The sequence below is a fragment of the Rattus rattus genome, chromosome 1 (assembly GCF_011064425.1).
Source record: "Rattus rattus isolate New Zealand chromosome 1, Rrattus_CSIRO_v1, whole genome shotgun sequence".
In the NCBI taxonomy this organism is placed as follows: Eukaryota; Metazoa; Chordata; class Mammalia; order Rodentia; family Muridae; genus Rattus; species Rattus rattus.
The window spans coordinates 209,425,862-209,441,876 of NC_046154.1; the positions used below are offsets into that span (position 1 = coordinate 209,425,862).

The window sequence follows — 16,015 nt, forward strand, 5'->3', positions numbered from 1 at the left end:
TCACTGTCACGTGACTGCTAGACTTTTGCTCGCTTTTATTTTTCAGAATTACAGTACTGTTATTTTTCTTGCACTCCAGGATGTCTTTGTTCATGTTATTTGTTTAAATAAATATGTGCTCTGGTCAAACTTTTTGTTCTCCCAGGAAAACACTTCTGGAACACAACAGCATTCTTTTCTTACTACTTAATAAAATTTTGCAGTGTAAATCTCCTTATTTCATATGTGTTTTTCTACTTTACTGTTAAGGTTTGCTTCATTTTTCTCTGTACCCCCTTATGTGGTACAGTTAATTGGCTTACTATTTAATAGCTGTAGATCTCTTAAAATATTAAATAACATTTCAACAAAAGCTTCACACAATCATATTAAACTGATCTAAGTAACATAGGAATATGTAAGACATCAAATTTAGCAAGCTAGACCCTGAGAGAGGTGCTGGACAGGCTGAAGGTGAGATGAAGATCATGTGACCATTCTAAAATGCAGGTGGGAGGCTTTGACTCTTAGTAGGACTCTTACTAGGATCTTATTGCAATTAACACAGACTCTTACTGTAAAGTACATGGAAGCACACAAAACAGACACGCATGTAAAAGGAAAAGCACGACCCAAAGATGATCCCTGTGAACACTCTAGCCTGTGTCTAAACGTTTTCTCCCTTGGGAAAGAGGGAAGGAGAGAAGATTTTGTTCCTTTTAATCTGCTATTGTACACTTACTGTCCTTGTACAGGACCTGCGTTTAGTTCCTATTACCCTAGAGCTACTAAACAAAAGGTTTAGTTCCAAGAAGCGCATCAGGTGCTCCACAAGTACCTATAACTCTAGGTGCAGAGGCCTGCCACCTCTTCTGGCCTCCATGCATGTGATGTAGGACATCATAGAAAACACGAAATAAACCATTTGATAACCATTTGATTTTAAGAATAATGAGGCTCTGAATTAGCACATGGAAAGATCTTATACTTTCTCCTCCACAACTGTGGCCCTGAAGAGCTCACTTGGGCTTTTGTTTTCCATGTCATTACGGTTTCGTGGGACAGTTACTATGAAGGTTGAGCAAGGAGGGCTTGTCTGACATAAAGTTGTACTAAGGAGCAAACAGGACAAGAGATAAGCAGCACTTTATATATGCATGTGCATTATAATATACATATGTGTAATATCCATAGTAAGTGCTTAATGGACATAGCTGTTAGTAACTTTGCTATATTTTCTTTTTAGTGACTTTCTCGTACTTGTATATATTATTGTTTATATTATAAATTGTGCTGGAACAAAAGTACATCTAGGTAAATCACTGGACACATTTACATAATATCTCTTGCCAATATTTTATGTGACATTAAGATTCTTATGTAAATAAATTCTTATATAAATTCTTATATAGAGCTGGCAAGTCACTAAGTATCTGAACCTGAGGTTTTCATACAAGGAATACCCTCTAGCTGAACCATCCCAACCACCACTTTGTGACATGTCAGGTTTCTCTCTTGTATAAGTTGTTTTATACAGATTGCACAGCATGTGTAACCTTTGTTGAACTCAGACAATCCTAAGGAAAAACTCGGAAGTACTCAGCAGCCATGCACCATGGCAGTGGTCACCCTCAGTGGCCCGTGCACCATCATGGCAGTGGTCACTCTTAGATGCTTTAGAAAGGCTTTCATAAGTTAGCCCTCTTCCTCTTTTCTTGTTCCTACATGAAAGAGTCCAAGTTCCACACTAAAAAACAACTCAATTTTGTTTCTACCTAATCATTCTTTTTTATGAGACATTGTGTTCTACAAATGTGAAAGGCTCTCTAGGGTCCAGGAAATGTCAGTGTTCAGTAACGATGCTATCAAGCCACTATGTAGAGTTATTTCTGCATGACTTTATCGTAATGTTAGCTGATGAGCATCCTTAAATCGAGTTTCTGTGAAAACTCACAATGCAAGATACATTTCCTCTCATTGTCCTGCTAACTTCCCAACGTTTCGCATTCCCTTAAAGCAGGCACTGCAAATGAGTAGGTGAACTTTGCTTTCCAGATAATATTTTATATAAGTAAGATTTTTTTAAATCTTAGTTTTTATTCAAGCTGCTCACCTATCTTATCACTCTTTGTTTCCATGGTCTTTCTCATATTTGTATTAAATTTTTTTCACACAGTATATTTTGATCATAGTTTTTCCTCCCCAGATCTCACCCTACTTGATGATGTACTATCAGCATCTCCTTTGCCTCTTACACAGCACATTGATTTGTAGTTTAATATCATTGTCTGCATAAGATACAGCTTCTATCTTGAAAGAATATTTAAAAGGAATTTTTAATATTGTGATTTAATTTAATTCTTATTTTGTGCGTGAATGTCTCTACTAAAATTTGTGAGAATTTGATTTTGGTTAGTCTCATTAACCTTGATTCATTTATTCAATAAATGTATTAAATGCCCACTGTGGACTAAAGTGTTATGTTAATGAGTTTAAAAGTTTAATAAATAAATGGTGTATAAGTTTTAATATATTAACATATGTAAAAGTTATAGGTTTAAAACATATCAATATATATCCAGTTGCTTATTGCCCTTGAATTACATCTTAATGTTTTTACCCTCCTTAAAATTTTCTATAGTGAGTTCAATGAATTGAGGAAAATCTTTGTAGTTGCTTGAATTTTTAGTTTCTCATTAGAACATTTTACACACCTGTAGGGGAAATTATAAGCCACAGAAGCAAACCTCACTTATTTTTTTAAGGTATAAAAATTTTACAGTCATTTCTAAGGGAGTAAGGAATGTATCCGTTCACAGAAAAGTCTTTGGCACCTTCCTTGTGTGGATTTAAATATGTTGTGCCGCATCTATTCATGTATTCAGCCTTTCGCCTTTCCTAGTGGACTCTGTTCTGGATTGCATCTTAGTTTTGCTTCTTCTTGAATATATCAATTCAAGAATTCTCTCTTTAGACATGTGTGTGGGTGGTCCTCAGGGCTGATCTCTAACTCCCTGACCACTAATTCTGTTTTATTTTGTACAGAAAAAAAAATGACTTGAAAGCTGTGTATGCTCCCATCTGAGGTCCTCAGTAGGAAAATTACACATTTCTCCTGCCTGGCAGCACAGCCCTGGGCCCTGCTGAGTAACGAAAGCATAGCCCTTCAGGATCCCCAGCAGTTGTGACCATTATCCCTTGCCTTACAGCTGCCTTTACATGGTCATTTAAAAGTTCCAGGAGTGACTCCTGGTTCACTTTCCCACTCAGGGGAAAAATATTAAGCATTACTTAAATAGTCCATAAAGGAATGAAAAGTCTCAATTGATGGGAGGGTGGTAGAGGAAGTGAGTCAGTAAGGGAAACTCAAAGAAAGGAAGTAAAAGAAAACACACACACACACACACACACACACGGAGGTGATAAAGAAACAAGAAAACCCTGGGCTCCAGGCAAAAGGGATAAGGCCCTTGCCCTTCTGGCCCTGCCCTGCGTTGCCTCTCGCTGACGTGCAGCCTTTGCTCCTCTTAACCACTTACTCACTCTTCTGTAAACACTACATGCAGTGTGTTAGGGCTCCATGGCCGGTGCTAATTCCTGAATAGATCACAGACTCTGAGCTTCATAAATTCATGCCAGCTATCACCTAGGCTGCCTGTCGTAACTTCTACCTTTCTTTTCTCCAGCCAGCTGACACTATTAACTGTGTGTGACTGTTGCTTTTCAAATCTCATGTCCCTGTGGCGTGGAATGAACTGTGGTCTTTGCCAATAGAAGTTTTCCCCCAAACTGAGCTCCAGCTGTTATGAAGCTCTCCTAGTCCCGGGAGCCTGGAGCAAGCCCTCCTTGTGTGGATTGCCAGAGCACCCTGCTCTACCCCACTGCTGCTGTGCTTCCTCTGCTCTTGAGAGTCTCCCTAGAGGATCATCCACTCCTGTTGGCTCAAAGAGCACAGCTCATCTCTTCCCCGGTGCCTCAGTACTACCTTCCTTATGAGGCCCACATAGTAAAGATGAGCTGGATGGATGGCAGAAACTATCTCATGGAAATTAGGTAGTCTCACATAAATTTCATCATTTTTGTGCCAGATTTTATATTCATGTCTAAAAATTAAAATCCAGATAGGAATATTATTTCTCAAGCGGAAACTTTAGCCAGTGCATATAAGAGGAAGATACTTCCCACCATAGCCTGTGGGACTGTCTGATCACTGCTATCTGTGGCCAACTAGTGCCAAAGGTTCCCAGGCATAGTGACTACCACAGGTAGACTGATGTGCTCCTGGGCCTTCTGAGATCCTTCTCATAGACTTTTCTCCTTGAAAATTATATGCCTGAAATTCCCAGTGATGGATACTTCTTAATGGTAGACCAGAACACTGCAAGTCCTTAGTTGATGCATAGGGGAGAAGGGTTATGTTTTCTTCCTGCTTGGCTTTTCTGTGTGAACTGAATCCAAATGAATCTGAATTTTAGTTATTCAAAGAATATTTCTTTGCCAACATTTTGAAAACAAATAACTGCCAAGGAAAACCTAACAGTATATTCCTTGGTGATACCAAGTCACTAAAAGTTGTATGCAGGAGAGATCAGCTATAATAAAACTGAGCTCATATGCAAATGTACATATCCTCAATTAAAGTCACATTGTATATATTAAAAACCTTCTCCGAGCATGTTCTCTGTGGCATGTTCAGAAAATCCAGCTGCATTGACCTTAAGTAACTTTCCTCCTTGGGTTTTGTTTTGTTTTGTTTTCCTGCTTTGTGTCATTCCCAGCTACTAGTACCTCCAAAGAAAACAATTTTATTTCCTTTAGTTTTGTGTGGATTTGAACTTTATTCCCAGTTGCTGCTATTAAAAAAGAAGAAAGAAATGTCTCCAGCCACTGCTATTGTTTTTATCTCTCCTTTTCTCCCTTGTAGCTAATATCTACGCATCAAAGATACTCTAATACATATATATTATAGAATATATATATGGGAGACCCTATTTTTACTAAGGGTACTTGCTACCCTGTAGTCTTACCATTGGTCTTTTTTGGAGGTCCTCTCACTGTGGCCATGTTACTTCTTGGTGTGAAGGGGGATCTGAAGAAAGGCCATACATAATAAAAGCAAGAGGAAGGCAGGGGATTTAGGAAAGACTTACACAGACACTCTCAATCACAGTGCTATCATAGTACTCCACCAAACCACATCTGTGAAGACTAGTGACCTTGGGAAATTTTCTTTTCTTTTTATTTCTTTTTTTTCCCCCATCTTTATTAGATTGGGTATGTATTTGCATTTCAAATGTTATTCCCTTTCCCGGTTTCCAGACCAACAACCCGCTAAACCCTCCCCCGCCACTTCTATATGGGTGTTCCCCTCCCCATCCTCCCCCCATTACCGCCCTCCCCCCAAGAATCCCGTTCACTGGGGGTTCAGGCTTGGCAGAACCAAGGGCTCCCCCTTCCACTGGTGCTCTTACTAGGCTATTCATTGCTACCTATGAGGTTGGAGCCCAGGGTCAGTCCATATAGTCTCTGGGTAGTGGCTTAGTCCCTGGAAGCCCTGGTTGGTTGGCATTGTTGTTCATATGGGGTCTCAAGCCCCTTCAAGCTCTTTCAGTCCTTTCTCTGATTCCTTCAACGGGGGTCCCATTCTCAGTTCAGTGGTTTGGTGCAGGCATTCGCCTATGTATTTGCTCTATTCTGGCTGTGTCTCTCAAGAGAGATCTACATCTAGTTCCTGTCAGCCTGCACTTCTTTGCTTCATCCATCTTATCTAGTTTGGTGGCTGTATTTGTATGGGCCACATGTGGGGCAGGCCATGAATGGGTGTTCCTTCTGCCTCTGTTCTAAACTTTGCCTCCCTATTCCCTCCCAAGGGTATTCTTGTTCCCTTTTAAAGAAGGAGTGAAGCATTTGCATTTTGGTCATCCTTCTTGAGTTTCATGTGCTCTGTGCATCTAGGGTAATTCAAGCATTTGGGCTAGTAGCCACTTATCAGTGAGTGCATACCATGTGTGTTTTTCTGTGATTGGGTTTCCTTACTCAGGATGATATTTTCCAGTTCCATCCATTTGCCTATGAATTTCACAAAGTCATTGTTTTTGATAGCTGAGTAATATTCCATTGTGTAGATGTACCACATTTTCTGTATCCATTCCTCTGTTGAAGGGCATCTGGGTTCTTTCCAGCTCCTGGCTATTATAAATAAGGCTGCTATGAACATAGTGGAGCATGTGTCTTTGTTATATGTTGGAGCACCTTTTGGGCATATGCCCAAGACAGGGCCCTGAGGTAGTGCAATATCCAGTTTTCTGAGAAACCTCCAGACTGATTTCCAGAATGGTTGTACCAGTCTGCAATCCCACCACCTATGGAGGAGTGTTCTTCTTTCTCCACATCCTCACCATCACCTGCTGTCACCTGAGTTTTTGATCTTAGCCATTCTGACTGGTGTGAGGTGAAATCTCAGGGTTGTTTTGATTTGCATTTCCCTTATGATTAAATATGTTGAACATTTCTTTAGGTGCTTCTCAGCCATTCGACGTTCCTCGACTGTGAATTCTGTTTTTAGCTCTCAACCACATTTTTTTAATAGGGTTATTTTCTCCCTGCAGTCTAACTTCATGAGTTCTTTGTATATTTTGGATATGAGCCCTCTATCAATTGTAAGATTGGTAAAGATCTTTTCCCAATCTGTTGGTTGCTGTTTTGTCCTAACAACAGTGTCCTTTGCCTTACAGAAGCTTTGTAGTTTTATGAGATCCCATTTGTCGATTCTTGATCTTAGAGCATAAGCCATTGGTGTTTTGTTCAGGAAATTTTCTCCAATGCCCATGTGTTCGAGATTCTTCCCCAGTTTTTCTTCTATTAGTTTGAGTGTATCTGGTTTGATGTGGAGGTCCTTGATCCACTTGAACTTAAACTTTGTACAGGGTGATAAGCATGGATCGATCTGCAGTCTTCTACATGCTGACCTCCAGTTGAACCAGCACCATTTGCTGAAAATGCTATCTTTTGTCCATTGGATGGTTTTGGCTCCTTTGTAAAAAATCAAGTGACCATAGGTGTGTGGGTTCATTTCTGGGTCTTCAATTCTATTCCACTGATCTATCTGTCTGTCTCTGTACCAATATCAAGCAGTTTTTATCACTGTTGCTCTGTAATACTGCTTGAGTTCAGGGATAGTGATTCCCCCGGAAGTCCTTTTATTGTTCAGGCTAGTTTTAGCTATCCTGGGATTTTTGTTCTTCCAGATGAATTTACAAATTGTTCTGTCTAACTCTATGAAGATTTGGATTGGAATTTTGATGGGGTTTGCATTGAATCTGTAGATCGCTTTTGGTAAAATGGCCATTTTTACTATATTAATCCTGCCAATCCATGAGCATGGGAGATCTTTCCATCTTCTGAGATCTTCAATTTCTTTCTCAATTTCTTTCTTTAGAGGCTTGAAGTTCTTATCATACAGATCTTTCACTTGCTTGGTCAAAGTCACACCGAAGTATATATTCTTTGGGACTATTATGAAGGGTGTTGTTTCCCTAATTTCTTTCTTGGCTTGTTTCCCTTTTGTGTAGAGGAAGACTACTGATTTATTTGAGTTAATTTTATACCCAGCCACTTTGCTGAAGGTGTTTATCAGGTTTAGTAGTTCTCTGGTGGAACTTTTGGGATCACTATATTTAAGTGATATGATGTACTATCATATCATCTGCAAATAGTTATGTTTTGACTATTCTTTCCAATCTGTATCTTTTTGATCTCCTTTTGTTGTCTGATTGCTCTGGCTAGGACTTCGAGAACTATATTGAGTAAGTGGGGAGAGCGTGGGCAGCCTTGTCTAGTCCCTGATTTTAGTGGGATTGCTTCAAGTTTCTCTCCATTTAGTTTAATGTTAGCCACTGGTTTGCTGTATATGGCTTTTACTATGTTTAAGTATGGGCCTTGAATTCCTGTTCTTTCCAGGACTTTTATCATGAAGGGGTGTTGAATTTTGTCAAATGTTTTCTCAGCATCTAATGAAATGATCATGTGTTTTTTATCTTTCAGTTTGTTTATATACTGGATTACGTTGATGATTTTCCGTATATTAAACCATCCCTGCATACCTGGGTTGAAGCCTACTTAATCATGGTGGATGATTGTTTTGATGTGCTCTTGGATTCGGTTTGCAAGAATTTTATTCAGTATTTTTGCATCGATATTCGTCAGGGAAATTGGTCTGAAGTTCCCTTTCTTTGTTGGGTCTTTGTGTGGTTTAGGTATAAGAGTAATTGTGGCTTCATAGAAGGAATTCGGTAGAGCTCCATCTGTTTCAATTTTGTGGAACAGTTTGGATAGTATTGGTATGCGGTCTTCTATGAAGGTCTGATAGAATTCTGCACTGAACCCGTCTGTACCTGGGCTCTTTTTGGTTGGGAGACCTTTAATGACTGCTTCTATTTCGTTAGGAGTTATGGGGTTGTTTAAATGGTTTATCTCTTCCTGATTTAACTTTGGTACCTGGTATCTGTCTAGGAAATTGTCCATTTCCTCCAGTTTTTCAAGTTTTGTTGAATATAGGCTTTTGTAGTTGGATCTGATGATTTTTTGAATTTCCTCTGATTCTGTTGTTTTGTCTCCCTTTTCATATCTGATTTTGTTAATTTGGACACACTCTCTGTGTCCTCTGGTTAGTCTGGCTACGGGTTTATCTATCTTGTTGATTTTCTCAAAGAATCAGCTTTTGGTGATGTTGATTCTTTGTATAGTCCTTTTTGTTTCTACTTGGTTGATTTCCGCTCTGAGTTTGATTATTTCCTGCCTTCTACTCCTCCTGGGTATATTTGCTTCGTTTTGTTCTAGAGCTTTTAGGTGGGCTGTCAAGCTGCTGATATGCTCTCTCCTGTTTCTTTCTGCAGGCACTCAGAGCTATGAGTTTTCCTCTTAGCACAGTTTTCATTGTGTCCCATAAATTTGGGTATGTTGTACCTTCATTTTCATTAAATTCTAAGAAGTCTTTAATTTCTTTCTTTATTTCTTCCTTGACCAGGTTATCATTGAGTAGAGCATTGTTCAAACCCCATGTATATGTGGACGTTCTTTCCTTATTGTTATTGAAGACCAGCTTTAGGCCGTGGTGATCTGATAGGACGCATGGGATTATTTCTATCTTTCTGTATCTGTTGAGACCTGTTTTGTGCCCTATTATATGGTCAATTTTGGAGACAGTACCATGAGAAGAAAGTATATCCTTTTGTTTTAGGATAGAATGTTCCATAAATATCGGTTAAGTCCATTTTGTTCATAACTTCTGTCGGTTAATCTGTCTATGTCTCTGTTTAATTTCTGTTTCCATGATGTGTCCATTGATCAGAGTGGGGTGTTATAATCTCCTACTATTATTGTGTGAGGTGCAGTGTGTGCTTTGAGCTTTAATGAGGTTTCTTTTATGTATGTAGGTGTCCTTGTATTTGGAGCATAGATATTTAGGACTGAGAGTTCATCTTGGTGGATTTTTCCTTTGATGAATATGAAATGTCCTTCCTTATCTTATTTGATGACTTTTCATTGAAAATTGATTTTATTCAATATTAGAATGGCTACTCCAGCTTGCTTCTTCACAGCATTTGCTTGGAAAGTTGTTTTCCAGCCTTTTACTCTGAGGAAGTGTCTGTCTTTGTCTCTGAGGTGTGTTTCCTATAGGCAGCAAAATGCTGGGTCCTCATTATGTATCCAGTTTGTTAATCTCTGTCTTTTTATTAGGGAATCGAGTCCATTGATGTTAAAAGATATTAAAGAATAGTGATTGTTGCTTCCTGTTATCTTCGTATTTCTAAGTGAGATTATGTTTGTGTGCTTGTCTTCTCTTTGTTTTGTTTTGTTGTAAAACAATTTCTTCCTTTTTATAGTGTGTAGCCTCCCTTTTTGGGGGGTGGGGGGCTTTACCATTTATTATTCTTTGTAGGGCTGGATTTGTAGAAAGATATTGTGTAAATTTGGTTTTGTCATGGAATATCTTGGTTTCTCCATCTGTGTTAATTGAGAGTTTTGCTGGATACAGTAACCTGGGCTAGCATTTGTGTTCTCTTAGGGTCTGTATGACATCTGTCCAGGATCTTCTGGCTTTCATAGTCTCTGGTGAGAAGTCTTGTGTAATTCTGATAGGTCTGCCTTTATATGTTACTTGACCTTTTTCCCTTACTGCTTTTAATATTCTTTGTTTGTTTTGTGAATTTGGTGTTTTGACTATTATGTGACAGGAGGAGTTTCTTTTCTGGTCCAATCTATTTGGAGTTCTGTAGGCTTCTTGTATGTTTGTGAGCATCTCTTTCTTTAGGTTAGGGAAGGTTTTTTCTATGATTTTGTTGAAGATATTTACTGGTCCTTTGAGTTGGGAGTCTTCACTCTTCCATACCTATTGTCCTTAGGTTTAATCTTCTCATTGTGTCCTGGATTTCCTGTATGTTTTGGGCCAGTAGCTTTTTCCATTTTACATTATCTTTGACAGTTGTGTGGATGATTTCTATGGAATCTTCTGTTCCTGAGATTCTCTCTTCTATCTCTTGTATTCTGTTGGTGATGCTTATATCTATGGCTCCTTGTCTCTTCCTTTGGTTTTCTATATCCTTTGTGCTTTCTTTATTGTTTCTATTTCCATTTTCAGTTCCTTCACCTGTTTGGTTGTGTTTTCCTGGAATTCTTTCAGGGTTTTTGTGCTTCCTCTCTAAGGGCTTCTACTTGTTTACTTGTGTTTTCCTGCATTTCTCTAAGGGAGTTCTTTATGTCTTTCTTAAAATCCTCCATCATCATGATCAAATGTGATTTTAAATCTAGATCTTGCTTTTCTGGTGTGTTTGGATATTCTGTGTTTTCTTTGGTGGGAGAATTGGTCTCTGATGATGCCATGTAGTCTTGGTTTCTGTTGCTTGGTTCCTGCGCTTGCCTCTCGCCATCAGGTTATCTCTGGTGTTACTTTGTTCTGCTATTTCTGACAGTGGCTTGACCGTCCTATAGGCCTGTGTGTCAGGAGTGCTGTAGCCCTGTTTTCCTCCTTTCTTTCAGTCAGTTATGGGCACAGAGTGTTCTTCTTTCAGGTGTGTAGTCGTTCCTGTCTACTGGTCTTCAGCTGTTCCTATGGGCATGTGTCCTGAGTCCACCAGGCAGGTCACTTGGAGCAGATTATTTGGTTTTACCTCAGGTCTCGGGCCTGAAGTCACTCCTCAGGCCTGGGTTTCAGCTCTCCGTGAGGGCAACTACCAGAAGGGCCTGCCCCTCCTTCTCCTGTGTCCCTGTGCATAGGGGGCCCAGATGGACCTAGGCATTTTCCTCTAGAGTCAGAAATGTGGGCAGAGAGTAGTCTCCTCTGGTTTCCCAGGCGTGTCTGCCCCTCTGAAGGTCTAGCTTTCCCTCCCCTGGGATTTGGTTGCTGGGAGCTGTTTGACTGGGTCCGTTCGGATCCGAGCGCAGTCTCCTGTAGCTTGACTGCCCCTATCTTCCTGTTCCGAGAGGCCCTGTACAGATTCCTCTTGGGCCAGGGATGTGGGCAGAGTTGCACAGAAGTGGCGGTCTCTCCTGCCCTGCAGTCTCAGGATTGCCCACATGTCTTGGCTGACCTTTGGAAATTTTCAAGCTGAAGCATGTCAGGGCTCTTCCAGAAGCTAAAATTGAAAGAAAAAAAAATGTGCTTCCAGGAAAACTTTCATCTTGAGGATAATACCATGTCTACCTTTAATGCATCTTCATAGATCTGTAACCCTGTGAATGTTTTCAGTCACTCAGTCTGTGGTTGGTAGTGTTTCTTCACCTTTAGTTAGGTCGACTAAAAAATGGAGTGAAAAGCCTTGCATTCTGTATCATATAAACACTTAAAAAGTTTGACTTTTCATATACTTCCTAAGCATATCAAATATTGTTTATATATTTTAGAAAGAAATATTAATTCCCGTGTATTTAATATGCCTGAAGTTAAGCTGATTTTCATAGGGTAATTTGGGATTACTAGCTAAAGGAAACTCAGGATTGACAACAGTCTCAATACTATATGAGTAAATGAGACTATGCACCCAGAGATTAAGTTGGTAAGTTACAGTAATCATATAATACAAAAAAATAAAAAAGCCAAAGACATTTATCTCATGTCAAAATATTGAGTGTATTTCTGATTTAATAATGTGATCTCATAAGAGATATATTAAGTGAATTTTGTCTCCTATGTTTTTTCAAAAAGTAAAATATTCAAGTACTAGTAATTTAGAGTAAAAAAAATAGTGCTATAAGCAGAAGTAAGCTGGATATGCTGTCAGCCAAGACCAATGTTCTTTGATCTCACACTTAAACCTCCTATCCTCCAAATGAATGAAACGGCTTTCCTCCTCAAATGTTCAGCAGACCTTTTGCCATTTGATAGAACCGTTATTTCAAACTGTGATGTGGAAAGCAACATTGACTCTGTGGCACATGTGCTATTCTTAGCCTGTGAACTGAGCTGGAAGCCGATGAGTAATGCAGGTTAGAGAGAAAACACATGCTAGAGATTACAAATCGCAAAGTCTTCCAGCAACAGACTTTCTGTTCAGGACTAGAGTTTTGTTGGCATGTTTGGCATTGTGATGATTATTGTTTTTCTTTCCAGCTGTTACACATCTGTATTGAAGGCTGGGGCAACTGGCGTTGGTCAGAGCCCTTCGTTGTGGATCACACCGGTACATTTATTAGGACGATTCAGTACAAGGGTCGAACTGCTTCACTCATCATCAAAGTTCGGCCGCTCAGCGGAGTGCAAAAACAGGTGAGTCTCCTTGTATTCATGACCCAGACATCTCCTGAATCTTTGTGAAATGGGCATGACTCTTAAATGTGAGCAAGTGACACGGAACATGGAACAGTGGTCATGTCTACCTGCCCTCTGACAGCGTGCACATGAATACTCAGTGCTGGTGATGAGGTTGAGGATGGTGCCTTCAGTCCCTTTGTGCCTCATCCTTTACAAGAGTTGCTAACGAGCAGTAAAGTTTACTGATTTTAGTTCCACCTTTTCTCTCTGTCACCACCTGCCTTCTGGTAGAGGTGCTAATGAGCTGTGAAATAGCCAAAGGCCTTTCCTGAGAAGGAAAAGAAGCAAAGAGTAGTAGAGGCTCTTGGATAACCCACCAGTGGATAACCAAGAGTTGCTTCTCGTACATGTGCACACAAGAATAATGTGTGTGAAAGTGTTGGGATAGTCTCCTGTGACAGACTGAGCCTGCGCTCCAACAAGCTTTGCTTTTCCTAAAAGTTAATATCAACTGCAGTAAAAGTTCACTGCAGTCTAACTCTTGGCATATAAAACCTCAGCTCTCAGCACATATTTTTATGTATTTTATAAAACTTCCTTTTGGCTGTTTTTGAAGTTCTAAGACTTCGAAGGGGGAAAAGTATCTGACACTTTTTTTCTGTGTTCTTAAGATGTGAAAATGTGGTTTCTAAAAGATGTTTTCGAAGCATGCAGCATATGACAAAAGTAGAAAGGAAAAAAAGGAAGTATTAAAAATCTGAAGACTGGATTTGTTGTAAGGGTTTTAACATACACGTTTGCATCTGGGTTGTAACAAGCAAAGCAGAGACTATATGAACTGATGGTATGACAGGAGCAGCCTTCCTCCTGGGAGGGGCACCCCTCTCATGGAACAGCAACTGGCCAGAGGGAGAGTAGGCCCTACCTACCATACATCCTTGATTAGACCTAAGTCTAATCAGGGATCTGAACTCATAGTTCTCATTACCATGGAAAACAGCAGTGGAAAGAGAACTTACAGCAGAGGAAGACAGGAAGCAGGGGAAACAGTGTCCTGATTAACCCACCACCCCTCAGAGTTCTGCCCATACAAGAGCAGGGTAAAATGCCACATACCAAGAGGGCGACACAGTCTTTGTTCTCAAGTTGCAAATTCATGTAAACCCTGGCCTGTATACTACTGGCAGTAAGTGTGAAGGGAATTTAGGGGCCTCATTGAAAAGATAGTGCTTCATCAAGTTTTTGGAAAATATTTAGAATTTGGATTAAGACAGGATACTCCAAACATTGTCAAATAGACAAAGACATAGACATGAAACAAATGAGTCTTTCTGAAAGATATATGAGAGGTCCTACCTGTGGTATGAAGAAGTCTAAGGCTAGAGCTCCTGTCTGCCCTGAGTTCTTAGTGGCTGTACTCTTGCATGATAAATGTATACCCATCCTCTGACTCTATCCCTTGTGGTCATCTGGAAGTACATCACCTTCCCATATCCTAGCATGACTGAGAAATGGTCCCTCAGCTGTGCTTGAATCCCTCATGCCTAGTAACCCTTTCTTGTTGTTGCTATCTACCAGCTACTAGGACATTTATTTCTGAAACTGGATACAAGTCTTTTGACCATTCCACCAAGCTTTTGCTGCTGTTCATAACTGTCAGACATACACAACAAGTACACAGTTTACTGGGGGGGAGGGACTCTGCAAGCCTCCGTATGTAGCCCCTTATTCTATAAGGCACAGACAGCAAAAACATGCTCAGAAGGCTGTGTTACTACATCCACATATGAATATATGTATATATATTCACATAAACACGTGTACATAATAAAGAAAAAGAGGCTACCAGTTTGAGAGTTGGGATGGGACATGGGAGAAGTTAAAGGAAAGGGGAATTGATGTCGTTAGATTTCAATTAAAAGTATATTTAAATAAATAAATAGATAAATAAATAAATAGGAAAAAAAAAAAAAAAGCCTTTCAGCTTGGAAAGAGAGAGTCTCCCAAATCCCAAGATTGTAACAGTACACCAAATATAAAGAAAGAAGTTTTTAAAGTCTTATCAGTTTTCCCTCTTTTGTGTGCTTCCCACTCATATACACAAGCAATATTTTTTTCAATTAGATCTCATTTAATTTCTATATCCATGATAATTTAATATTCAGATCTGGTGGTGGTATGGAACATACAAAATACAAGATCTTTTTTCAGCTGATGAAGTTAGAAAGAAAGAAATTAACCAAGTTTTGCCTCATTCTTGCCTTGGCCTCTTTCCTTCTCTCCCACCTAGATTTAGTAGTTGGCAATAAACAGCAAATGCGTAATTTTTGAGCCTCATAGGATGCCGGTCCCTGGTGAGCTTTAGACACATTGATATGCCCCTGACAAAGGAGAGTTGTCCAAAACACTCTCTAACAGCGATACTTGGTCTGCCTTTCTTACATCATTTCTCCTGATTGAATGAAAACTGGCTATGAACCATTTCCCGAGATCTTATGTGCTGTGCAACTACTCACACACCCATGTTTGCTTCCTGTCTCTTCCCTGAAGGATGTCCTGCCAGTCTAAAGGCTCAAATGCATGTATTCGTGCATTTCTGTACATATACTTTTAATCTCAGTTAAGATATCATTTTCCAGTGCATCTGGCATCTGGAGTTGCTCTTTCCTATCACTGCTCTTCTTGGCACTGATCTAATAACAGCTTTGAAACCTGCTAAGTAAAATCATATGCAGAAATCTTCCGTATGCATCTTTGTGGCTTTGGGGAAAGAGAAAAATTAGTGTGAAACCTGGAAATGTGTATTAAAGAGAAACACTACATTTAAAAAAAATTAAGTAGCTGTCTTCAACTGATAAATTAATCTTGAAGTTCTAACCATAATTTGCAAAATAAAGGCACTGTAGGTTGCCCAGTTTGAAGAAAAGCAGACAGCTTTGCTGAGTCCAGTTCCCTGAAAGAACATCCTTCCAGTGAGTGGCCATTTTGGATTTCCCTTTATCCAAGTTGTCTTCCTCCCTGGACATTTTAAAGGATTTTCCCTTTTATCAAATTTGAAAACCTATTTAACAAGCTTTTTTACTTTAAAATGAAACTATAAAAACCCACCAAGAGGATCTTTGTCTTTAAAAGCAGTGAGTCCCAGATGGTTGCAAAGATGTTGTGGTTTCTGTGAGAGAGCCAAATTCTCTCCTAGATCTGCTGGGATACAGAGGTTGTGAAGGAAGCTTCATGCGTACATATTGCCAAGCTTGGATCTATTAAGAGTAAGCCAGCTAGATAATACCT

The 16,015-nt window shown here is 39.6% G+C and overlaps 1 protein-coding gene across 1 annotated transcript in view; it reads left to right on the forward strand.

The window, feature by feature from the left end:
- The window catches only part of Vps13b (vacuolar protein sorting 13 homolog B), a 543,994-nt gene that overhangs the window by 470,590 nt on the left and 57,389 nt on the right, over positions 1-16,015 (forward strand). The window contains exon 44 of the mRNA XM_032914442.1: positions 12,587-12,742. Coding sequence (XP_032770333.1) covers positions 12,587-12,742 — 156 coding nt within the window. The remainder of the gene's footprint in view (positions 1-12,586; positions 12,743-16,015) is intronic.